At 46.5% G+C, this 27,523-nt stretch overlaps 1 protein-coding gene and 1 long non-coding RNA gene across 6 annotated transcripts; one reads left to right on the plus strand and one right to left on the minus strand.

Moving 5' to 3' along the window:
* Positions 1-358: 358 nt before the first annotated feature.
* On the plus strand, positions 359-27,444 carry Mocs1 (molybdenum cofactor synthesis 1). 5 transcript variants are annotated; one of them, NM_028464.1, is made up of 11 exons: positions 373-573; positions 5,179-5,305; positions 7,104-7,271; positions 11,431-11,595; positions 21,109-21,170; positions 21,444-21,555; positions 21,758-21,870; positions 22,271-22,381; positions 24,220-24,340; positions 24,804-24,866; positions 26,039-27,439. In NM_028464.1, the coding sequence occupies exons 1-10, from the start codon at positions 451-453 to the stop codon at positions 24,857-24,859; spliced, it is 1,158 nt and encodes a 385-aa protein (NP_082740.1). In that variant the 5' UTR covers positions 373-450; the 3' UTR covers positions 24,860-24,866; positions 26,039-27,439. The 5 variants fall into 5 exon arrangements, with proteins under 5 accessions (XP_006524743.1, NP_082740.1, NP_064426.2 ...); NM_020042.2 differs by having other exon boundaries at positions 24,804-24,851; XM_006524680.3 differs by lacking the exon at positions 5,179-5,305 and having other exon boundaries at positions 359-573; positions 24,804-24,851; positions 26,039-27,444.
* Positions 14,077-15,488, minus strand: Gm41595. Its single transcript, XR_876866.1, has 2 exons — positions 15,075-15,488; positions 14,077-14,149 (listed from the first exon to the last, which is right to left on the minus strand). It is a non-coding gene; the product is annotated as a predicted gene, 41595 (long non-coding RNA).
* Positions 27,445-27,523: the final 79 nt, after the last annotated feature.

Below are 27,523 nucleotides of genomic sequence, written 5' to 3' on the forward strand. Positions count from 1 at the left end.
CAGAAGGCGATCTGTACATTTGAAGCCATCCTGGTTTACAAAGCGAGTTCCAGGGCAGCCAGGGTTACACCTTTGAGACACTGTGTAAGGGTCTCTACTCCCCTGCATAACGAAAAGAAAAAAAAAAGTATAACGTGCCTAGAAGTTTTTATGTCACCCCTTTAAATTCTGCATCTAAAGACAGCTTAAATCCAAGACCAAGCAAAGCTGAAGGAAAAGAACATAGCTCTCCCAGACTTGGCATTTCTGCACAAGAACACGCTTCCGTCCTGGAAGGGGGCGGAACGCGTGGACTACAACTTCCAGAGGGCAATGCGGAGAGGCACCCTCGCTGATTGGCTACTTGGGCGCCGCCCTCTGCTCCGCCCCTCCGAAATGACTCTGTTCCAGGTCCCGGGCTAGAGTGCTCTGGAGGCCCACTTCAGGCCGGGTACTTCCTTTGCTGACTTCATGGCGGCGCGGCCTGCGTTCGGAATAGTGCGGCAGCTCCTGAGGTCCAATGCTCGGGGTTGCAGCTCGGGGGCTCCGGTGACGCAGCCTCGCCCCGGGGAGCCCTCGAGACCTACCAGGGAGGTGAGCCCACCCAGCCCGCCTGCACACACCTACCTGGAGGGCGATCCAAGCCACCCTAATCTTCAGAATGCACTCTGTCCTGAGGCTTCCTTTGGGGAGGACCCTGGGCACTCACTGCTGGGTTGCTTGAGTTCACTCCTGCCCAGCGGGAAGGACTCCTCAGTTTCCCCTGCACCCCCTTCCCTGGAGAACCACCTAATAACAGGTAGCTGTGCTGCAGCAGGAAAAGGGGGTGCTATTAAGGAGTGAGAGTTAGGTTCCAGTGAGCTGTTCCAGCTTTCGCTTCCACCCAGTCTATTAAACATTATTCCTCACCTCCGGGGAGGAGGGTGCCAGTGCAGTCAGGTGTCCCCCGGACAACTGCTTCTTTGACAAGGACTAAAAAATATTGCTAGCCAGGTGTCCGGCACAGCCGGTTGTCACTTTGTTGTGGCAGGGTTCCATGACCTATCTTCTTTCTCTTGGGATGGGGTGGCCTCATTTGATGAGAACGAGAGCAAGATCAGGTTCCGTGATAAGGAGTTCCTGCCTGTCTTCATAGTGAGGGGCAGGGTCCTGTATTGCACTTCTCCGAGTGTTTCCAGTGACGGTAGGTCTTAAGTTTGTTGTTTTATCTAAATGGTTAGGGAAACCTGCGAAACTGTTCCATCCGCTTCTGTCTTCCAGAACTGAGCGTGAAGTCCCAGGACTCTGAATTTCACAATATTTGCCTCTCCCATCTTGCTCAAGACATAGGCAGGCTTATGTCAGAGCGTTCACTTCCTCAGACTTGCCTCTCTGGGATCCTCAGATAAAGCAGGCTTGTTGTTACAGGGCTCTCCAAACCCTTGAACTTTGTACTTGAGTGAAAAGCGCTAGGATAGCCAAGGCCACCATGGGAGCTCTTAAAAACCGATACTAGCAAAAAATAATTTTTTTCTTCCTCATCATGGATTTTGTGCTTTTTGTGAGGGGGCCTGTGCAGTGTGACTAGCTGATGGCCCCTTGGCCTCACACTCTCTCTTGGGGCACAGTAAAGGTGGGACCTTAAACAGAAACACCTGTGCTAGCCTCTCCCCTGGGGTGCTGTACTAGGTCCTGTTGGACACATCCTACCAGGGCAAGCAGTCATTCTTTCAGTGGTACCTCAGACATTGCTTTCTGCATATCTCACTTGGGACCGTCTTCCACTAATTGACAGTTCCTAGATGCTAGGTCTCCCTTCGCCTTTCTAAGTATTTCCTCCGGTGTTTCCCTCAGTGCATGTAGCCAGCCAAGCCAGCAAATGTCTTTTGGCTGCTTGAAGCACATCTAATGAGTTAGGTGGAGCAGTAGACAGAGCAAGGCCTAAGGAGACCTGTGATCTTATCTTTCGTTGGCCTCTAAGTTTACCTGGCTTCTAGTCTGTGCACTCACTTTCCCTTGCTTTCTGTCTATAAATCCAGAGGCTTAAACCGGCTCACCTTGTACAGGAGCATAGGGCATGAGATCTGTAAGAGCATCTTAGAGGTGAGGTGAAATGAGGTACTCAGCTCCTTTATAGAACTGCCAGTGGGCAGGAGCAGAGGTGCAAACATCCGCCACCCTCGCCCTGCCTTCCTTTCCTCCAGGGACCCTCTGCCTGCCCTTCACAGTGCTCTGGTGGGCTGAGGTGGGGAGCCATGGTGGATGCTCACTGGGCTTCCTGCGTGTGACGGTGTGGGTGTGAAAGAGAACTGAATCTTAGGTGGGAGCTGGCTGTGCAGAGTGGAAAGGGGGTCTTGGGGCAGTCTAAGGACGGGTGGACAGCTTCCACAGGCGCCTAAGGGAAATGGAGAGGAGCTGCTGTCTTGGCCGAGGTACAACAGACAGCTTCCTGAACATTTAGTTCAGGCAAACCCTTTCCTTCTCTGGAACGCTACTCTGACTTTCTGGGGGGGCAGAAAAGAGTTCTGGACTGAGGCCTGAGCCCACTGCCTATGGTGGGGTTAAAGGACTCTAGGTGACTCAGGCAAAGACAAAGTCGCCTAGCTGTTCAGAGTTCTAGAAAAGAGCAAAAGCTGGCAGGTGGGTGTTGAAGACAGGAATTGGTGCAGGAGAAATCACGGGAGTGGTTCTGGAAGGAGTAGGGAGGACGGTGCTGGGGGGAGGCAGCAAGGAGGATGGTACTGGGAAAGTCTTTCCTTTTTGCTTTCAACTTACTCAGTTCCTTGAAATCCATGTCTCAGGGGAGAGGACTATGCTGGTCAGGAACAGAGATGCAAAGACCCCCCCCCCCACTCTTAGGTAACTGGGGAGAAAGCCATTTAACAAAGCTTGGGACAGTGTTTATTAAATAGTTTGAGGTGTGTGTCTGTGTGTGTGTGTGTGTGTCTGTGTGTGTGTGTGTCTGTGTGTGTGTGCGCGTGTGGTATGTATGTTCATGTGCATGTGCCCATGTCTTTGAAAGCCAGAAGACAATCTCAGGTGTCACTCCTCAGGTGACATACACTTTGCTTTTGAGACAAGATCTTTTTTTGATCTTAACCAGGGCTTGGCAGTTTGGCATCAGGGATCCACCCGTACCTCTCTCCCTAGCTTTATAAGCATGGGTTCTGGTTATTGAACTCAGATCCCTGCAAAGCAGGCATTTGAATTCCCACCTCGGTTAATCTAATCTAGATAATCTCTTGCATGCCTAGAGGGGCTTGTCTCCTAGGCAGGTCTAGATCCGGGCAACTTGATGATGTTAACCAGCCCACATGGCAGTCACTTACTGAAATTGTTTATAAGGGACCTCCAGTTGAATTAGATGGGCTTGTTTCGACTTTGCAGAAGAGCAAGCTAAGCAGGCGCATCATGTCAGAGCCCGTGCCCAGCTGGAGCAAGCCAGGCTTGGCCACCGTCCTCAAGAAGCCAAATGAGGCTGGGTAGTGGCAGCGCATGACTTTAATCCCAGCACTTGGGAGGCAGAGGCAGGTGGATTTCTGAGTTAAAGGCCAGCCTGGTCTACAGAGTGAGATCCAGGACAGCCAGGGCTACCCAGAGAAACCTTGTATCTTAAAAACCAAAAAGAAAAGAAAAGAAAAAAAAAAAAAAAGAAAAAAAGAAAGAAGCCAAATGAGTCAAATTAATAATGAAAAAAAACAGAAAAATGTAGTTTTATTCAATATGACCTTCTTTTCCTTCTCTTAGCTTGAGACTCCTGGGGAAAATTCCAGCTCCCTGGGGGAACCTCTTTTCAGAAGTCCAGATAGACAGGGAGAAACACATTGTCTCTCTAGAATGTCCTCATCCTTCAGGCACTACCTACAAGCCATCAGTATCCGAAGATAGCTTTGAATGGGGCCCAACACAAAGTCATAACTTATAAAATGATGGGTGGGTGAGTGGGTGGGTAGATGGGTGTTTTTTGTTTGTTTGGGTTTGTTGTTGTTTTGTTTGCAAAACAGTTGTGTGGTTCTTGGGCAGATTAACTTTGTAGATGTCAGCATCCTGTTGCAACAGCCAAAGCCAAGGGCATGCCTGGAACTTAAAAGGATCCAGGCCCTTGGTCCATAGCGAGTACCAGATTTCAAAGTCTGCACTCAACCAGGACTGCTCTCCTGGCTTAAAAGGTTCCTCAGCCCTGCCTGTGCAGTACAGAGTACAGGCACTCAGAGGAAGTCAACTTGTGCTGGCAGGACTCACCAGCTATCCTGGAAGCTCTGTGGTAAATCCTGATGCCAGCATTGAGAACCTGGTACAGGGTTAAGCCATTTGGCAGAGACTAGCCTGGAAATGATTCTGCGCAGACCTAGATGTTACACAGTGCTCTGACACTGGTCAGCATCCTCGGATGGGATGGGTGGGGGGTCCCACCACCTCCAGGAGACTGTAGGAAGTGGGGTGGGGTGGAAGTAGGTCATAAGATGAGGGAGGGGAACCGAGTCAGGGGTGGGGCTTCCTGTATCATGATAAATGTGCTTGGCCAGCTGGGAGGGAAGGGGGTGTGTGTTGGAGGGTTGGGCAAATGGCCAGCCCCTTAATTACTCCTTGGCCAGACTTGCTCTGGGGTTTCTGCTGAGTCATGTTTCTTGATCCTTTCACTCCCAATTCCTGGGTTTATTTTGGCTCCTCCCCGTCTTTGCACAACCACATGTTAAATTAGAGGGAGGAGCACCATGAAGAACTGGGACCTGGAGTGACTTACTCAATCATGGCTGGATTCCCTCTAGCTGTTGATGGATAGGAAGGTGCCATTCTGCCCCAAACCTGTCTCCTAGGTAGCTCAGCTCTTGAAGTCTACACCAGTCTTCCCCTAGGCCACACAATGGCTGGCTAATCACTTCCTTTTGGCACTAGGTAAGGAATGCAAAATATAGGAGCTGCATAAAGAAAAATCTAGAATTCCCGTGCACTTACACTGGGCTTGAACACGCCTGGCTTGTGCAAAATCCTGTAGCGAAGTTGTCTGCAGTCTTGGTGGGTAGAACTTTCCTTCAGTCAGAGAGAGGAACAGTACCTGTTACTGTGGCTAACTGGAAGGGCTGGAGGTGCTGGGATGTAAGGAAGATGTAAGGCAGCTAGCTCATGTGTGGGCTACCTCAGCTTGCCACACCGGAGCCATTTTGCCAGTCTCCCAGAGTCAGTAGCAAGGGCTCATGCTCCATGTCCCTGTCCTTGCAGGGGCTGTCCCTGAGGCTCCAGTTCCTCCAGGAGCATGCGGCTCCCTTCTCTGCCTTCCTCACGGACAGCTTTGGCCGACAACATAGTTACCTGCGGATCTCTCTCACAGAGAAGTGCAACCTCCGATGTGAGTCTCCCCCTGGGCATCCCCAGGCCAGTGTCCCTCTGCCAGAGTGACACCTGCAGTCACTCCCAGTCAGCCCTTTCCTCCTTCCCACTCACCTCTCACCTCACTGTCAGGCTGGTCAGCCTGGAGTGGCTACAGAAGGCTGAAGTTAGCTTTCAGATTATGGAAGCTTGGGTCTCCTTGAGATTCGATTTGGAAATAGTTTTGATCAGGTTTAGGGTAAAGAGTAGGTCTGGGGCCGTACTTCCTCTTCAGGGTTCTTTCCCAAGTCCAGGACATGGCCAAGGGTGTGGGTTGAAAGGGTATGGCATTGCAGGTTGGGGAAAGGGTATGGCATTGCAGAGGAGCTATAAATATAGTCATGGCCATGACCATGAGGTGCTCCTGTTCTGTGTTGGGCCAGCACCAGCCATACCGGCACACACGACTCACTGTGCGATCCCAGGGATGCTGGAGACTTGCCGTGTGGGTCCACTTCCTTCCCTGTTGTCCTCACCTGCTCCCTCCTTCTCTGCCCCCCTCCTGTCCCCCTCCACTATATTTCATATGTATTGAGTAAGTAAGCGCATGTGTCTTTGGTAAGTGTTTACCCAAACAGAATGTACCACACATGTGCTTTCTGGTTCTCACCATCTCTTCCGTCCTGAGAGTCCAGGTGTGCGTTCTGTGTTTGACACTAGGACTCAGATAGGCATTTCCAGTCTGCTGATATTGTTACAAGATGTTGATGTCTTCAGAATTCACACTGAGAACCTGGTAGCTGGGGTCCAAAGAAATAAACAAAGTCACACACACACACACACACACACACAATTGCAGGGGTTCAGGAAGTGGTTCGGTTGGTAGAGCCTACCATGCAAGTATGAGACTTTCAGAATCCATGTTAAAAATTTTTTTAAAAGGCAGGGCATGGGGTACTCTCTCATAATCGCGGTGCTGGGAAGGCAGGTAGATGGACCCCTTCATTAGCTGATGATCCTAGCTGAGTCTGCACATGCCTGATAAAAGTAAGACCTTGTCTCCAAAAAATAAGATGGGGGAGTGACTGAGGAAGAGACCCAAGGTTGAACTTTGGCCTATACATCTGCACACGAGCACACACAGAATTGCAAAATGCCTCACCATGTTTTCTTTGTGATTTTGTGTTGGGCTGTGCTGATAGCTGCCTGGGGCCTCAGATGACCCATCGACAGGGGTGGACATGCCCGTGAGTCTAGCAGATCCAGCCTGACTCTTGGTAAAGGCGGAGAGTGATGGGAGGAAATGGTGTCCTCTACCCCAACCCCATGCATCTCGTCTTTATTCCACTCTGCTCCTTCATCTAGACAAAGCGCCCCTAGGTTTTTCAAGCTGATGCAAATCTGTGCATAGGATAGACTCGGGGACACTGTGGTAACAGGACAGTGGCTTTCAGCAAGCCAGATCATTTTCTTTGTCTCATGGCTTTCGCAGAAAGGCCTACATTGCCACAGCTAGACTGGCTGAGAATGGACTGTGCTGTCAGACACGGGACAAGGCCCTGGCCTTTCTAGGTTGTTCTGCCTGAGTGCCCTCGGATTAAAGCAACCAGTGTCACAGGCATTCCCCTGCTCTGAGAGGCTCTGCTTTGGCCTAATTTATCTTCTTTAACCCAAGCCCTCAGCTCTGTGATGGAGGGACGTAAGGCCAGATTACAGGGAGATGAGAAATGCCTTTGTACCATTCAGATAGGGTTCAGGACAACTGTCAGTCTGTAGAGGAGCAGGACACCTGCCTGCCGCACCTGCCTCCTACCTCTCCATCCCCTTTCTTTTCTCAGGCCAGTATTGCATGCCCGAGGAGGGTGTGCCCCTGACCCCCAAAGCTGACCTACTGACCACAGAGGAGATCCTGACCCTTGCCCGCCTCTTTGTGAAGGAAGGTGTGGACAAGATCCGTCTCACTGGTGGGGAGCCTCTCATCCGACCGGATGTGGTGGACATCGTGGGTGAGTTGGTCACATGCCATTTCCTGTTCTTGTCTCCTGTCTCATCTAGCAGGACTCCACCGCTAACTCCTGCTTATCTGACAGCTGCCACTCCACTCATGCAGACATTGAGCCCCGGAACACCTTCTAAGAGAGCTACTACTCATTCGTTGTTCTGGTGAGGGATGGTGGCTAGGAGAGTGTCACCTCTTCCAGCGTCTCAGCTACTGGAGGCCAAGTCACAGTGGCTTGCTATGACATTGAGTTCAGAGTCCTCACACGAGGCCCTGTGGCCAGGTTCCTGCTAGCCACTTCTCTGCCCCTTCCTTCCTCTCTGGCCATAGCATTCCCTTGGACAGGACCTTGTAACTTGCCCTCTGCAGCATCCCTGCCCAAATTTTGTCAACTCAGTAAGGCCTTGGCCACCCTGTCTCTTTGTGTTCCTCCCAGAGCCTCTTCCCTCAGACCTGTCAAGGTGCCGACTGTGAACTAAATATGGGCTGTCACTGTTTTTTTTAATTTTGTTTTAAATTGGTTTTTATTCTGTATCTAGGCGGGGGGGGGGGGGGGGGGGTGCACACAAGTGCTGTGTCCAAGGAGACCAGAAGAGGGCATCAGATCCCCAGAGCTGGAGTTACAGGTGGTCATGAGCCACCTTCTGTGGGTGCTGGGAACTGGACTCTAGTCCTCCGGAAGAGCGGTGTGTGCCCTTAGCCACTGAGCTGTCTATCCAAACCTGACACACAGCATTTGACTCTGAGGATCATCCCTGCAGTGTTAAGAAGTGCAGTGTTAAGAAGGACATTGCCACATCTGTCTCTTGGTGGCTTTGTTGTCCTGCTGATGGCGAGGAGTTTGGTCCCACTTTGTTCAGTCCTTGCTTCTTTGAGGTAACCCATCTTTTTCTCTGAACGTTCCTAATGTTCCCTTTGTATGCGGTTTCCTTGAGTTTTAAGAAAGTACTACATAGACCTTGAACAGACTCTTCCTTGTGTGTCCTGCTGGCATTCAGTATAATTTCCCGTTCATAAAAAAATCACTTCTCAGAAGCTCGGGTAAACTTCTGAGAAAAGCCCATTATTTGTTTAATACTTTGTTCTTTCCATTACTGTTTTTCTCTTTATGATCTCTATCATCGGGTATTACCCCATCTCTTTGCCAATTTAATATATATATGTATGTTAAAAAAAAGTCATACAATTGCCTCATTATGGCCGGTATTGTCACTTTAAGATACACACATATATACACACATGCATATATGTATATCATAATGTACATATCTGTGTGTATATATGTATGTATGCTTTTATACATATGTGTGTGTGGTGTATAATTTTCTTGTTTTAGACAAACTCTCCTTAGCCCCTGTTGGCCTCAAACTCCCATGTAACCTAGGATGGCCTTGAACTTCTGATCCTCTAGTGCAGGCACCATCAGCCAGCTTAAACTGCCCTTTGGTTTCAGATTCCTTCCTCTTTTTCTCTTGGGAGAGCCACTTGATTTTCTTCTGACTTCTCCTTCTGTGTCTACCCACATCCCTCTCGACTGTCTTTACGGTTAATCGCTTTCAGGATTTCTCTAGGCAGATTAAAGATGCAGCCTTTGCAGTTAGGCTCAGCTAGTTTACACGAGCTTGGGAAAACCTGAGTTAGTCGATTGCTGTGTAATGTCTTATGAAGAATGGATGTGTTTACTTCTGAAGTGCAATGTGCTGTACTCTGATAATCACTGCTTTCTTTTCACTGACTTTGAAACTTGAGCCGGTTTTGCCCTTGAACCCCACCCAGGTGTCATAATGCAGGCTTGAGAGGCGAAGCCTCTTTCTCCTAGAATTTTATTTCATACCGTTAGTGTTTTTATTATTTTTATCTATTATAAGTATCATTGTGCTGATAAGGTTTTGTTTGTATGATTTTGTTTTGTGGTCTTGTTTGGGGTTTTCTGTTTCTTTGTTTCTGTCACCTTGACACAAGCTATGTCTTCTGGGAAGAGGTAACACCAGTCAAGGAATTGCCTCTATGAGACTGACCGATAGACAAGTCTTAGGGCATTATGTTTATTAGTGATTGAGGTAGGAGGGCCCAGCCCATGGTGGGTGTGGCCATCCCAGGGCTGGTGGTCCTGGGTTCTATAAGAAAGCAGGCTGAGGAAGCCATGAAGAGCATGCAGTAAGCAACATCCTTCTATGGCCTCTGCATCAGCTCCTGCATCCAGGTTCCTACCCTATACTGGCTGATTTGGGGTGTCAACTTGACACAGCTGGAGTTATCACAGAGAAAGGAGCTTCAGTTGAGGAAATGCCTCCATGAGATCCAGCTGTAAGGCATTTTCTCAATCAAGGTGGAAAGGCCCCTTGTGGGTGGGACCATCTCTGGGCTGGTAGTCTTGGGTTCTATAAGAGAGCAGGCTGAGCAAGCCAGGGGAAGCAAGCCAGTAAAGAACATCCCTCCATGGCCTCTGCATCAGCTCCTGCTTCCTGACCTGCTTGAGTTCCAGTCCTGACTTCCTTGGTGATGAACAGCAGCATGGAATTGTAAGCTGAATAAACCCTTTCCTCCCCAAGTTGCTTCTTGGTCATGATGTTTGTGCAGGAATAGAAACCCTGACTAAGACACTACCCTGACTGAGTTCCTGCTCTTGTTGCTTTTGATGATGAACTGTCATATAGAACTGTGAGTGAAATAAACCCCTCCTTCTACAAGTTGCTTTTGGTCATAATGTTTTGTCACAGCAACAGTAGCTCTAACTAGGACACCTACCTTGTCAAAGAAAACTTGTTAATTATAGAAAAAAATAGTTCTAGTTAATTTTTTTAAAATCCAACTGCAATCTAGTCGTTGATTGAAAGTAGCCACCCTGAACATTTGACACTCTATTACTCACTTTGTGTTACTATAATGAAACACCTTTAGCAATGGGTTTTATAGAGAGAACGGTCTCTTTGGATACTCAGGGTCAGGTGGGCTTCATGGATTCTGACTATGGTGAAGGCTGCAGTGTGTATCTCAGTCTGTCTTGAGCCAGGATTCAGAGAGAGGATTCTCAGAGCCCTAGTCCTTTCTTAACCACTCCCACCCCTGGCCATGGCCTAAGGACCTCTTATTAGATTCCACCTCTTATCCAGCTCCACTACCTCCCCATAGCACCACTCCTGGACCAATCCTTTACCAACAGGCCTTTCCGAGATGCTGAACATCAGACCATAGCTCACGGTGCATCTTTCCCAGACAGTATTGGATCTGAGTGACCAGAAAGGGTATTTCCAGCCTCACAGTTTCCTCTCCTCTGTTCTTTTGCGTTCCCTAAGATTCCCTTTGCTCCGAGAGCTGGGAAGATGGTTGAGTCAGTAAAATGCCTACTGTGTGAGCATGAGGACCTGAGTTCATACATACCCCATCACCCATGGAAAAAACCAAGTATGGTGGAATATGCTCAGGTTATAGCGGTGCTGAGTAGGGGCAGGGACAGGAGGATCTGTGGGGCTTGCTGGCCAGCCAGTCCAACCAAGCCAGTGACCTCCAGGTTCAGAGAGAGGTCCTCATTCAAAGAACCGAGTGGAGAGTGATTGAAGAAGACCCCTATCATCAAGCTCTGGCCTTCTGTCTTCAGCCCCTCAACTCTGCTTATTAACTTTGAAATTTAAGAACTCCCTTAATCTCTTGAGGCTTCTTTCCTTCCTTGTCTACTAAATGAGGAGCAGTCCCTGTTCTTGGCTTTACTGAGCTAACCTCCTTACCAGAGCACCCAACCCAGGGCAAGCACCCAGCCCAGGGCAAGCACCCAGCGCTTCAGCTGATGGTTATCTTTATACTGGTTTTTATTTAAATGAGTGTCTGCATATGTGTTTGTGTGTGTGTGTGTGTGTGTGTGTGTGTGCGCGTGCCACATGTGTGCCTGGTTCCTGGTGAGGCCAAAAGAATACTTCACCTCCCACTCCCCATCCCCAGATCTAGAGTTGCCCTGTGTGTGCTGGGAACTGAACCTGGCTTTTCTGCAAGAGAAACAAGTGGCCTCAGAGCTGAGCCGTCTTCCCAGGCTCTCTCTTATCCTGGTTTTTATTTCCACTCTCCTTACGAAGCCCAGCCTGGTTTGCAGGAGGTCCGTGTGGAGTAGGAGCTTTGCCCTCCTGTTCTTCTCCCAGGGCAAACAGCCTAATGCAATCCTCTTATCTCTCCAGCCAGACTTCATGGGCTGGAAGGGCTGAGAACCATCGGCCTCACCACCAACGGCATCAACCTAGCCCGGCTGCTGCCCCGACTTCAGCAAGCAGGGCTCAATGCTGTTAACATCAGCCTGGACACTCTGGTTCCCGCCAAGTTTGAGTTCATCGTCCGCAGAAAAGGTGATCGCAGGCAGGCTGAGGTGTGGTTCTCTCCAAGGATCTGACAGGGCTCTGTGTGTTTCTGTGGGGGAGTGGGAGGGGGGTGCTCTGTGGGGGGGGGGTGTCACTTCCTCCTGGTGTCTGGATTATGGATGTGTGCTCAGTAAGGAATAAATACCAAGGCCAAGTTGTTTGCCTGGAGACAGGTGAAGCAGCTGATGTGGAAATGATCACCCTGAGCTGTCAGGCCCGGAGCACACTGGGTTCCTGTGCCATCTAGACCTAAGCCTCAATTCCTCTCAGTCTGCTTCAAATATTCTCACACGTGTCTCCCATGTGGTGGCTTCAGGGACCCTGTGATAGCAGATAGAACCAGCCTGGTGCTCTAGTCTCCTTAGGTCAGAGTCTGGCTTCTCTTACCCACGGGCACTCTATTCTTTGAATTTGGGGGTGTCAGCTGTCCATCACTGAGGGCTCAGGAAGGTGGGAGCAGGGCTAGGAAAGGCGGCTGTCCATCATCTTCTTTTGACCAGTGTCAGTACCAGCCGTACCTCATCGCTTGTTCCTCAATACAATTTTTATGAATTTATATATTTATATATTTTATTTTTGGCGGGGGGACAGGTTTATATTTATGCATTTGCCAGTGCCTGTGCAGGTGGAGGCCAAAGGACAACCTCGGCTGTCGTTCCTCATGAGTTGTCCATGGGGAATCTTCTGAGATAGAATCTCTTGCTGGGATCTGGGATATACTGAGATAGACTACGTTGGTTGGCCAGGGAGCCCTGACTTTGCCTCTCCACCTCCCGGGGTTGGGATTACAAACACGCCATCACATCCAGCTCTTGACACATCCTGGGGATCAACCTCAGGTTCTCATGCCATGGCTGCTGGAACGAAACGTAAAACCATGTTGAACAGCCTCTGCCAATGTCTCGATGTCTCGGTATCCCCTGGAGTGCCGTTGGGAGGGAGACAGCTCAGAGGGAGGGAGGTTCCTACCACATGCAACACAGAGCGTGTGAGGACAGGATTTTGCTGGCCTAGGGCACAGAGAGCTTGGCTCTAGGGCACTCCCTCTGAGAGGGCTATGAACAGAGAGCAAGAGTTCTGGGAAGTGGGAAGTGGAAGGGACGCTTCAGACTGCCCCATCTCTGCATCATTCCCTCCTCTCCTGAGTCCCTCCTTAGTACAAGCCCCACCCAACAGCCGACGTCAGGGTCTCAGACATCCAGTTTGTGCTCTGACCTTTCTCTGCCTCTGAGAGAGCAGCTGTTGAGAACATGCCAGTGAGAGAGGTGCCTACATCCTACAAAGTGGTGTGTAATGACCGCAGCAGGGCCTCAGTTTCCCCATGTAGGCTGGGCAGACAGCCAGATCATGGGTCAGCTAACTGTGGCCCATAGGCCACATCCAGGCCTTGGAGCCAGGAGTGTGTTTTACAGATAACATTTGTAATCATTAATTATTGAGAGCATGACCCGTGAACCCCAATTAAGGAACTGTATCCCCAAGAAAACAGTCATTTCTCTGTCCCATGTAATAAAACCCTGCATTGGACTGGTGAGTTAGTGAATAAAGAAATTCTATAATTCCAAGAACCCAGTGCCCTCTTCTGGCCTTCATGGGTGCCACAGACAATCTGGGTCCCTGGTCTGTGAAGAACGGGATTTCTTAGGCAGATGGACAAAGATTCCGGATGAAAATGACAGACAGATACACGAAAGATGTGTTGAATCTGAATGTATTGTTCTGGTTGAGCTTCAGACTTATATAACAACGAATTATCAGAGGATACAAATCACAAAAAGACAAGATACACTGAAATTCACCAGTTACAGCAGAAAGGAATTTACAGGGACTAGTTAAATGTTTACATTAGGGATAACAAGCCCTGCCTAGGATCAGCCTAATGCCAGGCAAGAATTTCACACTTTAATGTTAAAAGCATCAGGGGGTTGTTAACTCTTGACAGGCCTTAAGAGTAATGCGCTATCACAGAGCTCTAAATTCTTAGGTCTAATAAAACTTATCTTGTCTGGAGAGTTTCCCCTTATCAGGGTAGTATATCAACTTATACTTGACATGGAAGTAGCCTGTAGTAAAAGATTTCTATCTCAGTGAGGCTTTTAGTCTCTATCTGTAAACAGCTGAGTAAAATGGCAAGTGCTTAATTGTTAACTGAATAGGTTAAGCTCCTTGCTGCTATCTGGAATCTAAGAACACTGGAAAAAGGCTTTAGCTATGTTAGAATACAATCTTAAAAGGCATTTACTATAAGGTAATACTATATAGAGTGCACGTGGATCTATACACTAGACTAATGTGGGAATGGAAAAATTAATTTTATGGTTTATATAGATTAGGGAGAAAATGCCAAGCCCCCGGGAAGGGAGTTTCCTTGAAACTCTTTGCTTCATGAATCAGCTTCCCAGCTTTCGCTTTGTCAAGCTGACTCCACCAGAGTCCCTGGCATTCCACCCTTTTTTTTTTAATAATTGATAATTTATCTTTATTTCTCAGCCGAAGTTCCAGGATGTCCCGCTTCGTCGTAGCTACAGATCTCAGGAGCACTCTAAAGATGAGTGGAAACACAATGATTACTAATAAAGTAATGCCAAAAATAATAACAAGTAGGATAATATATTGAACCCAATCCAGAGGGTTTAATGCACTTAAGTTGTTCTTTAAATCTCTAGCCAATTCATCAATGTTCCAAGTGTCCAGATGGCTTTTACTAATATCTGAAATTTTTACCTTTAACTGTTCTAAGTCATGAGAAATATCAGTATCTTTCCATATACCCTGTAAATGAGTTTTTGTCTTTTCCCAGTTAGTTGTGGCGTTGTAAGGTAATGGAGTAACACAAATGTATTGGAAAGAAGCATGACATTTAGTAGCTAACCTGGTCTTGATATTAGCAATATCTTGCCCTATTGCCAGCACGACTTCTTCTAGGGCGTTAACCTTTGCTTCTAATTTTTTATCTATAAAATACAGCTCTGACAAAGCTACAGAGATATTCTTATGCATGTCATTAACAAAGTGAGCAGTATGTTGTTGCTGTACTAAGGCTGTGGTGGATAACGTAAAGGAAGTTAAAATAGCAATTAAAGCAGTAATTCCCAGGATCAAAGCTGCTACAAATCTCTTAGGTCTAATAAGTTCTTTTAGTCTTTTTAAAGCTTGCAATCCCGAATTCTCAAACCAAGGATCGTTTCCTAACTCTACAGGCAGTAAAATATATCCAGGTCTCTTAAGCAAAATCATAATAGCAGATTCCTTGTCTAAATTAGGTTCTACACAATTAGTTAATTGACAGGAATTACAATGTATATAAAAAGACTTGTTAAGATTGGTGATCTTAACTCTTAAAATCATTTAACAATAAGCATACAGGTAAGGTACACAAGCTTTTATAGCTATAGGGGAGTTGGCCTGAATGGCCAAAAACAGTCTCTGATGAAATCTTGTCCAATACTTTGTAGCAGTCCTTCCACCTCACGAGTCAGCTGTTTTAGTTGTCTCCAAGTTGACACTAGGTCTGCTCTCCTTGTTGTAGTCCATGGCGGAGATAGGAAGAGTTTCTTTATTTTGCTTATGAGTGACTGATTTCTTTTTCCTCTGTGCACTCAATACAGCTTTCTGGTCACCACTGTCGGGGCACTCAGGAACTCACAGGTCAGCCTGTCACATGAATCATTTTGGGAGCTAGCACGCTCTTGTAGCATTCTGTGGAAAAAACAGAAATATTGCCCCCTCTCCCCCATATTAAGTATCTGAACAGGATCATACCATGTGCCAATAAGTGGATCCCTTTATCTCATGAGTATGTCTGATTGTAGGGTGCCATAGACACTTAGAGAGATTTTTGACATCTAAATTTTTAAAAGATATAGATTTAAGGTTCCACAGTACTGTTTCCTTGGGAATAATAAAAATCTCAGTAACATGGATAACATTAAATTGTTGATAAAACATCTCAAATGCTTGGCTATAATAGCCAGTTTTAATTGATTTGGAACACCAAGTAAAAAAATCAACATAGGCAACGATACTTTTAGTTGCTATTTTTATTAGAGCAGTTGTAATTAGAAAGATTAAAAAGGTATCAATAGTCACATGTGCATGATTTATTTTTGTAAAATTAAAAAGTATCTATTTGTAATAATTGATTAAGTATACGTCCTCAAGAATTAATACCAATGTGTATAACAGGTAGAAACTGAGGACACTGAGATCAAATCTTTACAATATGACATGCACATTAATTAATTAATTTATTTATTTATTTTAAATACCAAATTATTATCTCAAGCATTACTATTTTGATGATGTAAAGAATGAGATTATATGGCATTTATTTTTTTTATAAGATCTATAATTTACCTGGGATAGAAATCTAGCGTGGCATTGCCTTAAGAGGTTTTTACCAGGCAATCTTTAACATTTTAAAACACTATCTACAGCACATAATTTAATTATCTGTGCTGAAGTAGGCAGAAACTCAAAAGAATAAACATGTGATCCAATTTACATATATTTTTCTTTCCATAGAAAGGTTGTTTTTAAATACAGTAAATGGGATGCATGTATGTATGAATTTACAAAAGTATGTATAATAAGCAATTAGCTTATTTTTAAGATGAATATTAATTTTATTTAAAATGATGGTATGCAATAGGTCAAATATCAATATTTTGTAATAACTAATAGCTGTTTGGAAAAAAGAATTTTTAATTTTTAATTAGTACCACAGCAGCCTTATATATAATAGGATGTTAAAACTTTGAGGTGAAGAAAGATGATTTTTACATTAATGTTTTTTCTTGCCAAAGAATAGCTGTGGACACATTTAATAACAATAACTAGAATATGTAGCTAATATTTGATTGCCATCAATTACAATCGATATCAATATATTATAGAAGTTTTCTCTACTTTCTGTTAAAGCCTTTTTAGTTCTCACCAGTTAACTTGAATCTCACTTGATAGTACCTAATAAAGGCTTAGGTTCTCTTGTGGTGAATTTAAGGTGAGGTCTTAGCCAATTAACATCTCCTGGAAGCTTTTTGAAAATAAAATTTTGAAGTAAATTTGTACCAATTTTTTAATATAACTAAAACCCTAGATATTAAAAAAGACATTGCCTCTGAATCTTATGAAGCAACAACTATTTTTCAGAACTTTAAACTTCTCTCTAGAGACATTAGTTAATAAAATACTCTCCACTTAGGAAACAATATATACTGAAAGATTTAAACTATTTTGCTTCTTGTATTGAAGCCTGGACAATGAAAATTTCTTACATAATATAAGACTATATTAGCCGTACCTAGGGGCAAAAACCTTTAATGGTCACCAGTTTACTAGAAATAAACTTTTTACAAATGGAAAAAATAGACATTCAAATCTATAATAATATGAAGTAGGCAAGTTATCTTGTAATGCCTTTATAAGTTTTATAGCCTGATTGACTTTTTATAAATCTTGAGTTTAGACTTAATCATGAACAACACTTGGGTAGATCTGAAAAGAAAAAATGTTGTTTAGCTAAAAGAAATTCCCCCTGAAGGCAGGGAGGGTGAAGTTTCAAGAACTTTTCTAGGCGCAGTCTGTAAAACGCAAGAAACTTTGCACAAGCTTCTCTGAGGCTGCTTTAAGCTTTGTATTAACCCAAATGTATATATTTTTTAATTTGAGCATCTTGCCCTCCTGCAATGAGGACAGATTCTAAAGGAGCAATTTAACTGTTTGTCCATGCCTCTGATTTTGGACAATCTTTCTTAAGATGACTTATACCTTAAACATTTTCTTTTATGACCTTTTATGGTCCTACAAGGCCGCAGCCATAGTCAAACTGATTGTGTGAGGGTCTAATTTCTGTACAAAGATGAATATATCTAGTTAATTCTGTTTTGCTTTGTATGGCTGAATGGCCCAAGTGAGCAGCATTAGCTCTCTTATAAGTTGATTATTCTAGTAATAATCTTAATTATGGGTGAGTTAAAAGTCTTAAGCTTTTGATTAAACTGCAAACTGCAGTCAATGGGACACTGGCAATTTTAATCAGAATTTTTAAGTTTTTGTTGCAATATTAGAACATATCTATAACTTTTGGTAAGTAAGACCCAATTTTAAACAATTTATTCTCCTTAAAATCAATACTAAAAACATCACTATCACGTTACAAAATTTGGCTGTTAATTCATTAATGTATGACAGTTTAAATTTTAATGTTTCATTAAAGAGACATTGTTTTAAAATCTTATCTTTATAAGTCTATCTTTTAGGATAAGAATTACATAAAATGTTATCTCAATTTAGAAGTATCTTTAGAGGACTAGTTCTCTGGGCTGATTTATGTCAGGTGCTTTTATTTGAAAATGACTCTATCTTTGAGTTACTACTTTTAAGTTAACTTTGTAACCAGTGTTACATCTTTTTAATTATACCCAAATAACTTATAAACCAATTCTCTATGACCAAGACATGTTAGATCATATTTATACCTTTAAGACCAATCAAAAACCAAATGAAGTGGCTACATGAATCTTATAAATTTAGATCAATTAAAGAGTTTTACCTTTTATAGCTATACTTGTAAGATAAAAAAGCAATTTGTTATTTGCTAAACACAATGATCACAAACTTGCAGAGAAAGTTTTAGGAAAAAACAACTATCAGCTTATTTGCCTTAGAACTAAGAGGTTGCAGATTCCTTTTCTTTAAAAACAGTTTCTAGCAGGGCCTCTCTTGCAGTGCTTGATTTATGGCTATAGTGAAGGCTCTTTCTCAGCCTCCTTTGTGCAAACTGAGAGTGAATCAGCAGGTAAAGTTTTAACCATTATTTTTGTTTTATTTTTTTAACATGAAACATAAAACAGTCATTCAGACAACGACACAATCATTCAGACAATGAAACAAACGACATACATGAATTGACATGATTGGTGCACCGAATATTAGACAACAAAGAATTTCTCCTGTAGGGGCCAGAGAGAATGAAACAGGGCGTCCCCCGATTTCTCTCTGTCCCTGGGAGAATTCTAAAATCCATTTTCTTTTATCCCTTCCTTTCTTTTCCTGCTTGTAAGAGGTTTTTGAACCAAGATTAAAACCCAAAATTTTCTAACAGCTCTGGCAAGCATCCAAACTTTTAATTTATTTAATCTGAGGGCAAATTTTTGAGAAAACACACAATCTCTATACGCTAAATGTCTCAAATAGCCAAAAAGTTTACCATGCTGAATCTTTTTGAAGCCATCATCAGTCCACACTTAGTCATATATTTTATAGTCACCTGCAAAAAATGCTATTTTCTGCAACCAACAAAAATACCATTTATGGAATGAATTATATATGTTTTAGGAGATTACTTAACTTTCAATAGAGCCTTTTCTACAAATTTTTAGCACAATGTAAGATTGGGAAATTGTAAATAAGGTAACAGTAAGAAGTGACCTATATTTTGACTTTTATGAAGTCTCTTTTTATACTTTGACCATAATTTAACCATAACTTTTAATTTAGCCTAAAGTATCAGAATTCACAACTTGAAGTTTTTCTTCTAACTGGAGCTGTGTCTTATAATGAGCTCCACAGTTTCTGAACAGGGCTAAGAGACTGCCCCTTTAGTTTTTCGCCTTACCTGCTTCTTAGTGAGCAGAGTCCCATCCTTATGGGACTTTGATCTGCAATCATTCCCCCAACGTTTCCACCGCAGCCTGGACAGAGACCTGGAGAAAGGCCCTTCTTTCCCCGAGGGATTTTTACAATCTTTACTCAGGTGCCCCAGTTTTTCACAACCGAAACATGCAGTTCTATAGTTCTTTGTCTTTCCAGCTTCTCTAGTGAGCTGAGTCCCATCCTTATGGGACTTTGATTTACATTCACTTCTCCAGTGCTTGTCACAACACTGGGAGGGACCCAAAGGAATGCTCTTCTTGTCTCCTGAGAGATTTTTACAATCTTTTCTCAGGTGCCCCGGTTTTTCACAACCGAAACATGTAATTCCACACGTAGCGCCGAATTTCTTCCCTTTCCTTGCTGTGGCGTAAGCTAATTCCTGCATTACAGCCAGTGAGGCATCTATACACGCTTTAATATTCCCTTTTGATTTTGACTGCCCCATGATAAAAACTTACTCGTTTCTTAACTGATATACGTATCAGCCCGTCTGCAGCGCGGTTGACGAGGTCCTATCTTTGCCTGAGAAAATAAAGAATAGAAAGAAAAAAAGGAAAGAAAAGAAAAGACTAATCTGCCCAGTTGTCCCTGTTCGAAGGCGCCAACTGCCACAGACAATCTGGGTCCCTGGTCTGTGAAGAACGGGATTTCTTAGGCAGATGGACAAAGATTCCGGATGAAAATGACAGACAGATACACGAAAGATGTGTTGAATCTGAATGTATTGTTCTGGTTGAGCTTCAGACTTATATAACAACGAATTATCAGAGGATACAAATCACAAAAAGACAAGATACACTGAAATTCACCAGTTACAGCAGAAAGGAATTTACAGGGACTAGTTAAATGTTTACATTAGGGATAACAAGCCCTGCCTAGGATCAGCCTAATGCCAGGCAAGAATTTCACACTTTAATGTTAAAAGCATCAGGGGGTTGTTAACTCTTGACAGGCCTTAAGAGTAATGCGCTATCACAGAGCTCTAAATTCTTAGGTCTAATAAAACTTATCTTGTCTGGAGAGTTTCCCCTTATCAGGGTAGTATATCAACTTATACTTGACATGGAAGTAGCCTGTAGTAAAAGATTTCTATCTCAGTGAGGCTTTTAGTCTCTATCTGTAAACAGCTGAGTAAAATGGCAAGTGCTTAATTGTTAACTGAATAGGTTAAGCTCCTTGCTGCTATCTGGAATCTAAGAACACTGGAAAAAGGCTTTAGCTATGTTAGAATACAATCTTAAAAGGCATTTACTATAAGGTAATACTATATAGAGTGCACGTGGATCTATACACTAGACTAATGTGGGAATGGAAAAATTAATTTTATGGTTTATATAGATTAGGGAGAAAATGCCAAGCCCCCGGGAAGGGAGTTTCCTTGAAACTCTTTGCTTCATGAATCAGCTTCCCAGCTTTCGCTTTGTCAAGCTGACTCCACCAGAGTCCCTGGCACATGGGCACCAAGGACAGGTGGTGCAGACAAACATGCAGGCCAAACAGCCACATATGTAATATGAAATAAAGAAAGAACAAATCGAGGGAGACAGTTGCAGAGAGACACCCTCCACTTGTGCACACATACACCACACAAATACATGAACGTGCACATGCCTACATACCCGCAAAAAAAAAAGTTAATAGAAACAAAAATCGTATTGCTATACTCTGAATTTAGTACAAACAAGACTCATGTCATATACCATGTCTGGGAGCTGCCTCTTGGCTTGCATAGCCTGAGATGCTTGTTGTCTGACTCATGGGAGGAAACTTGTTCCATGTGACTCTGGCCATTCCCTGGAGAAGGGGGGGAGGGGTCCCTGAATCTCTGCTCCTCCCTCTCCGCAGGCTTCCACAAGGTTATGGAGGGTATCCACAAAGCCATCGAGCTGGGTTACAAGCCTGTGAAGGTGAGAGCCTATCACTCTTGCTGACTCCTGCCTTCCTTCCTGACCCTGGTTCCGTGACACCTGGCCATGTATCTCCCACTACTTCCTGCCAAATTACCCCTAACCCTCACTTCCCCCTGGTTAGGGGCAGAAAAAAAGCAGTGGCCTTTCCCCTCTGGAACACTGGGTGTCAAGAGCCAAGGGCTGGGTCCTGACCAGGTGCCCCGCCCCCTGAGCTCACCCTCATGAGAGCATGCTGCAGACAGCTCTCACTACGCATTTCTCCTTGGCCAGGTGAACTGTGTGGTGATGCGAGGCCTGAATGAAGACGAGCTGCTGGACTTCGTGGCCCTGACAGAGGGCCTTCCCTTGGACGTGCGCTTCATTGAGTACATGCCATTTGACGGTGAGTGACAAGGGGTTTGGTAGGGAGGGAAGGGGTGGCTGGGCCTTAGGGCTGTCCCTGGTTCTGCTGAAACCTCAGGTGGGTGCTGGGAGGGATGGTGTGGAACATTCTGGAGTCAAGTCTAGATGTGATTTGATCCTTGGGCAGGGTCTCTTTCATCTCTGGTTCAAAAGCTTCCCCTGCCAACTGCAACTAAATACAGGCAACAAGTGGAACTTCAAGAAGATGGTTAGCTACAAGGAGATGCTGGACACCATCCGACAGCGGTGGCCAGGGCTGGAGAAGCTGCCGGAGGAGGACTCGAGCACTGCCAAGGTTGGGGAGCAGGAGGGTAGACCTGGGGGATGGTCCTGCCATCATCAGAGTTGGTGGGGTGCTGCTGTGAGCTCAGAGTGTAGCAGGGTGTTCAGCAATGCCCTGGTTGCTTAAAAGAGCAGCCTAGATGGGGATGGGTAAGACTAAGCAACATCAGAGGCCAGGTTTCTGCAGGTAAATCCTGTCTCTCTCCTCCACACAGGCTTCTTTAGGCCTCCCATCCACATATACTTGTATCCAATAGCAACTTTTCTCCAGAGCAAGCCAAGCAGAGGCAGGGGCTCATGAGTCAATCACCACACTAAAGAGAGCTGCAGAGCAGGGTCCTGACATCAGCCAATGGGATCTTGGGAGTGAGGGATAGCCTACCCTCACCCTCCCACTGCCCTTCTCCCCCTAGGCCTTTAAGATCCCTGGCTTCCAGGGTCAGATCAGCTTCATCACATCCATGTCAGAGCATTTCTGTGGGACCTGCAACCGGTTGCGCATCACAGCTGATGGGAACCTCAAGGTGAGCAGCTCTACCCCTCCCACCCCAAGGACTCCTCGCTACCCAGTTCTCCCACTTTCCACCATCATGTCATCATGGTTAGCCTCTTCCTCCCAGCCAGGGGCTCACTCCTGAAGCCAGCACCCAATACTCACTCGGCTCATTGCCATGCTCTGTGTCCTGGCCTGTGCCTATGGAAAGGTCCGTTTCCTTAAGGCCATAAGAACTCATTGCCAAATTCAAAGAGGTCCCATGTGTGTCAGTGCTGGCCAGTGAGGATGATGGGCCTCGAAGAAAGGTTGGGATCTGGACTCACACTGCTTGATGTCAGATCTGAGGGTCCACACTGTTGAGAGCTGTGATTCAGAGCAGTTTCTGACTGTAGGGAGCAAAGTGAAGTCTCTGAATAAGAGGGAGACGTGACCTCATCTTCATTGGATTTAAACTTAAGCTCAGTAAAAGGCCATTGAGCAATGATGAAGGCACAGAGGTGTGTGAGGGTGACGATGTGAGGTTGTGCTGAGGAGACAGCTCTGTGCAATCACGGGGGACCCAAGCTTGGACCTCCAGCTCCCATGCAGAAAGCCAAGCATGGCTGCATGCTTGCAATCCCATCGAGGTCACTATGGGAAATGTAAGGTAGGTGTCTAAAGAGAAACGGAACGCTTATTTAGAGAGAGTTATGGTTAAGGGACATTGAGGGATTCTGAGGCGCAACAGCTGGCCCCACGTCAGTGGGAGATGTAGGAAGCAGTGTCACGGGGTCCAGTGAGGCTGCAGCCTTGAGGGAAGGGGGCTGGGGCTTCAGCTGTAGAAGGAAGCAGCTGCTGCCAGAGATGAGGGAACAGGGGAAAGCCAGAGCCTTCTCTTCCTCCCTCCTGAACTCCCAGGCAGAAGGCAGCACAGGAAGCACACAGGAGAAGTCTATGGAGGACTCAACCTAGTATTGTCAGTGAAGGGCAGAGAGGAACGGGGCCCTGTGATGAAGGAAGGGGGGATGCTCAGGATACTGGAGAAGCCAGGCCTTCTATCTGAGAGCCCTGACTTCTTCCGAGTTCTGCCCTCCCCATCTTTTCAAACGTTCTTCTGTGTCTCAGCGCACAGCTGACATACAGAAGGCTCTGTGGCAGCATCGCTGTAGGTTTTCCAAGCTATCATATCCCCATCCCTATTTCCATCCCCGTCACCGTGACTGAGGCAAGGCTGAGGGGCCACAGGACGGCATCTCCGGCCAGGTGTGATGACTCACGCCTGTGATCCCAGCACTCGGGAGTCAGATGGAAGAGGGTCACTGTCAGTCCCAGGCCATCTTGGACTATGTAGCCTGAGCTCAAGACTGAGTCTCTGCCTCAGAAACAAACCAAAACCCCCGAACCTGTTGTCTCCAATATCACTCAGCTGCATAGCTACCAAGCGGGGACCATCAACCAAGTCAGGGGCAGCGCAGGCATGTGTGTCCATACTGAACGGGACCAGGAAGGGCTGATGGGAACCAAGATGTGTGTACCACCTCTAGGGTGCTCAGCTCCTCTTGGTTGGGGGTCCCCTCTCATGCTGCTGCCATCCCCATCAGGTATCTCAGGATAGCAGCAGCCCTGCTTCTTAGTTCTCCCTTTGTATCTTTTAAATTCTCCACAAACACCGTACAGTCTTAAAGGAATATGATTTTGCCTCTTGCTTGTCCAGCCTCTCTGGCCCCTCCATGCAGGCTCTTCTGTCTCTCACGGCCGTGGGTCCTGTCTCAAGTGTGATCCTGCTATGGGAGGCAGGAGCACAGCCGGTTAGCTGGGTGGGGCTAGCAGCTTAGAAGCTGGAGGTAGAGGCTCTGGGATGAAGTGGCGTGTTCTCATCCACAACAGGTCTGCCTCTTTGGGAACTCTGAGGTGTCACTGCGGGACCACCTGCGGGCGGGGGCCTCTGAGGAGGAGCTGCTGAGAATCATTGGGGCCGCAGTGGGTAGGAAGAAGCGGCAGCACGCAGGTAAGGGCTGGACAGGAGTGGGCGGGGTCAGTGGGAGGAAGCTTGAGGGAGGGGGAGTAGAAGGATAAACAATGCTGGGCCAAGGCTGCCCACTCTAAGTGTAGGTCTGGCCTCTGTCCCTTTCCGTTGGAACTTTGAACTTAGGGTGTGATGGTTGTTATCCTTTGAGGAAGTTGGCATAGCATTGGCAGCACAGGGAACCCCCAGATTCTCCAGGAGTGTTTTATCATGCTGAGAGATACCACTGGCTCCCTGGGTTCCCATGCATTGTCTTTGGGAGAGGAGGGAATACCAGGTCCCTGGGCATTTCCAGACTGGGTAGCCTTGCAGCAATGTACATGAGGGGTTTGACAGGACGCTTGTGGCTGTGCACAGGTGTTTAGGGCACATTCATCCACCCATGCCATTCACTCCTGTCTCTCCTCCCTTGCTTTCCTCCCTGCCCATCCCTCCCTAATGCCAGGCATGTTCAATATTGCCCAGATGAAGAACCGGCCCATGATCCTCATCGGTGGGTGACCTATCAGTACGTAACTGTTCACCCTTGTCATTTGGGGGGGTCCTGTGGGGTGGGGGACGGACTCCCTCTGTGAGGCAATCCCTGTTCTGACGTTAATTGTCTACATTTTTTTTAAACCCCTACCTTTATCTTTTCCAAAACTTTCCATGTCTGCTGTTCCCTGCCCATAGCAACCCCCTCGCCTTTAGACTATAGAATGGCAGAACCCCTCTCTGGAAGTCAAGGCAGGGGCTTCTACATCCCTGCTGCTCACTGAGTTAGCTCTTCTCGGAGAGTGGAGCTCCTAGTTCATATATGTATGTGTGTGTATATATATGTGTGTGTGTGTGTATGTGTGTGTGTGTGTGTGTGTGTGTGTGTGTGTGTGTGTGTATAGAGAGAGAGAGACAGAGACAGAGACAGAGACAGAGAGACAGAGAGAGAGAGAGAGAGTACACTTAGAGATCCTATTGGTTCTGTGTTGGTAGGGCCATGGTGGTTGTATCCACTCCCATGTGCTGCTGATCATGGTGAGGACATCAGCCTTCTGTCTGTTCTTTGCGAAATAGCAGTCTGCAGGATCCCCAAGGTTCCTTGGATCTGGGAACCAGTCTGACTTGATGTCCTTGTAGGGATTGGCACCGTTTAAGTAGATGAACTGTAATGCTTGATGTCCTACCTGTCAATGACATGATCGCTGTTTCTTCTCCATCAAAAGAATCAAAGTGAAAATATCCATGGTGGGTGATCCAGGGTGAGACCTAGCTAGTTTTAGGGAAATGAATGGATATCAAAGCTATTTGATCCTTCAGGCCTTAGGAATGCCACAGGAAAGCTTTGGGACAGAGTTCAGAAGCACAGGGAGCCAGAAGTGATCTGAGGGAGCCGGACGTGATCTCGCTCCACAAGTGCTGGGGAGCACAAACCAAATTGCGTTACAGTTCATCTACTTAAACGGTGCCAATCCCTACAAGGACATCAAGTCAGACTGGTTCCCAGATCCAAGGAACCTTGGGGATCCTGCAGACTGCTATTTCGCAAAGGCTTCTGTTCAGTTCCTTCTCTGTCTGCCTTTGTTCTTCTCTTTTCCCCAGTATGAATAAGAAATCATGGTGGGGCAGGAGCGGGGCAGGAGAAGAGGTGGAGAAAGGACTGCTTTGGGGGCTTAGTCTCTTTTCTCTTCCCTTCTTGCTTTTCAGGGGTACTTTTGATGCTTCAGGATTCCCCACCAGCTCGTTGGAGCAATTTCTCCTGGGATCCCCTCCGTGTTCGGAATCCAAGTGCCAGACAGTGTCTCTCTGACCAGATGGCATCTTTGTGGAAGAGACACTGCATCCCCAAGGCCCTTCCTCTGTCTCAACAGTGCCTAGGGTCTGGCTCCCCTCAGAGACACTACAGCTCCTATCCAGACCCTGACACTCACTCAAAGTGCCTTAGCACAGGGTCCCAGGCACCTGATGCCCCCTCAGGTCCAGGGCCGACCTCAAATCAGCTAACTCATGTGGATTCAGCAGGGCGGGCATCTATGGTAGATGTGGGTGGGAAGCCGGAGACAGAGCGGGTGGCTGTGGCCTCTGCCATGGTTCTTCTTGGACCCGTGGCCTTCAAGCTTGTCCAGCAGAACCAACTGAAGAAGGGCGATGCTCTCGTGGTGGCCCAGCTGGCTGGAGTCCAGGCAGCCAAGCTAACCAGTCAGTTGATCCCCCTCTGCCACCATGTGGCCCTGAGCCACGTGCAGGTACACCTGGAGTTAGACAGCACACGCCACGCTGTGTTGATCCAGGCATCCTGCCGGGCCCGGGGTCCCACCGGGGTAGAGATGGAGGCGCTGACCTCGGCTGCCATGGCTGCCCTGACGGTGTATGACATGTGCAAGGCAGTCAGCAGGGACATTGTGGTGACAGAGGTGAAGCTCATTAGTAAGACTGGAGGGCAGCGGGGAGACTTCCATCGGGCTTAGAGTGCCACACTCTCCAGTCATGTCTCCCAAGGGGATGCAATTCAGGCTGAGGAAAAGATGCCATATCCCTCTAAATCTAGTGATTAGACCTAGGATCACCCTGTCTCTTTACCACTAACCTGTGAGGTGTCGTCACCAGAGGACACCTGAGGCCTTGACACCTTCCAGGACTCTGGCAATGGGAGTTTTGATACTGGATACCCAAGACACACACACACACACACACACACACACACACACACACACACACACACACACATCATATTGCTCAGGTTGTTTCAGACAGACAGCTTTATGCAGCCCTTCTCATTTAGGGTCCTCTCTTCTCTTCCCCGGGGAGAGAATAAGGGCTCACTAAGCAGAGGAACCCACTTAGAGGAAGGAAAAGCACAAACTCCCTAAGGAATGTATCACAGACCGTCACCCCCCACCCCCCACCCCCATCTCCGGCCTTCTCTTCCGACAGGATGCACACTTGTGGACCACAACCCTAAGGTCTTGTGCCAGCATCTACCCACACCTGGTTCTGTTCACTGTGGTCTGCCCACACCTGTCTACTCTGGCATGTGTCAGGAAAAGGAGCGTCAAAGGTGACCTTTACCCTCACAGCGTACCAATAAACCACGGTGCCAGCTTTGGAGATGAGGATTGGGGACTCTTGTCTGTCAAGAAGGCACCCAAGCGCTCACTGTTACCACATGACCACCTCATGAGCACCCATTAG

The sequence above is a fragment of the Mus musculus genome, chromosome 17 (assembly GCF_000001635.26).
Source record: "Mus musculus strain C57BL/6J chromosome 17, GRCm38.p6 C57BL/6J".
NCBI lineage: Eukaryota > Metazoa > Chordata > Mammalia > Rodentia > Muridae > Mus > Mus musculus.

Coding starts and splice junctions, on each gene's coding strand:
- Mocs1 (NM_020042.2), top strand. CDS start 451: ATGGCGGCGCGGCCTGCGTTCGGAATAGTGCGGCAGCTCCTGAGGTCC. Junction 24,341..24,803: donor GAAGAAGCGGCAGCACGCAG/GTAAGGGCTGGA, acceptor CCCTAATGCCAG/GCATGTTCAATATTGCCCAG. Junction 24,852..26,038: donor CCGGCCCATGATCCTCATCG/GTGGGTGACCTA, acceptor CTTGCTTTTCAG/GGGTACTTTTGATGCTTCAG.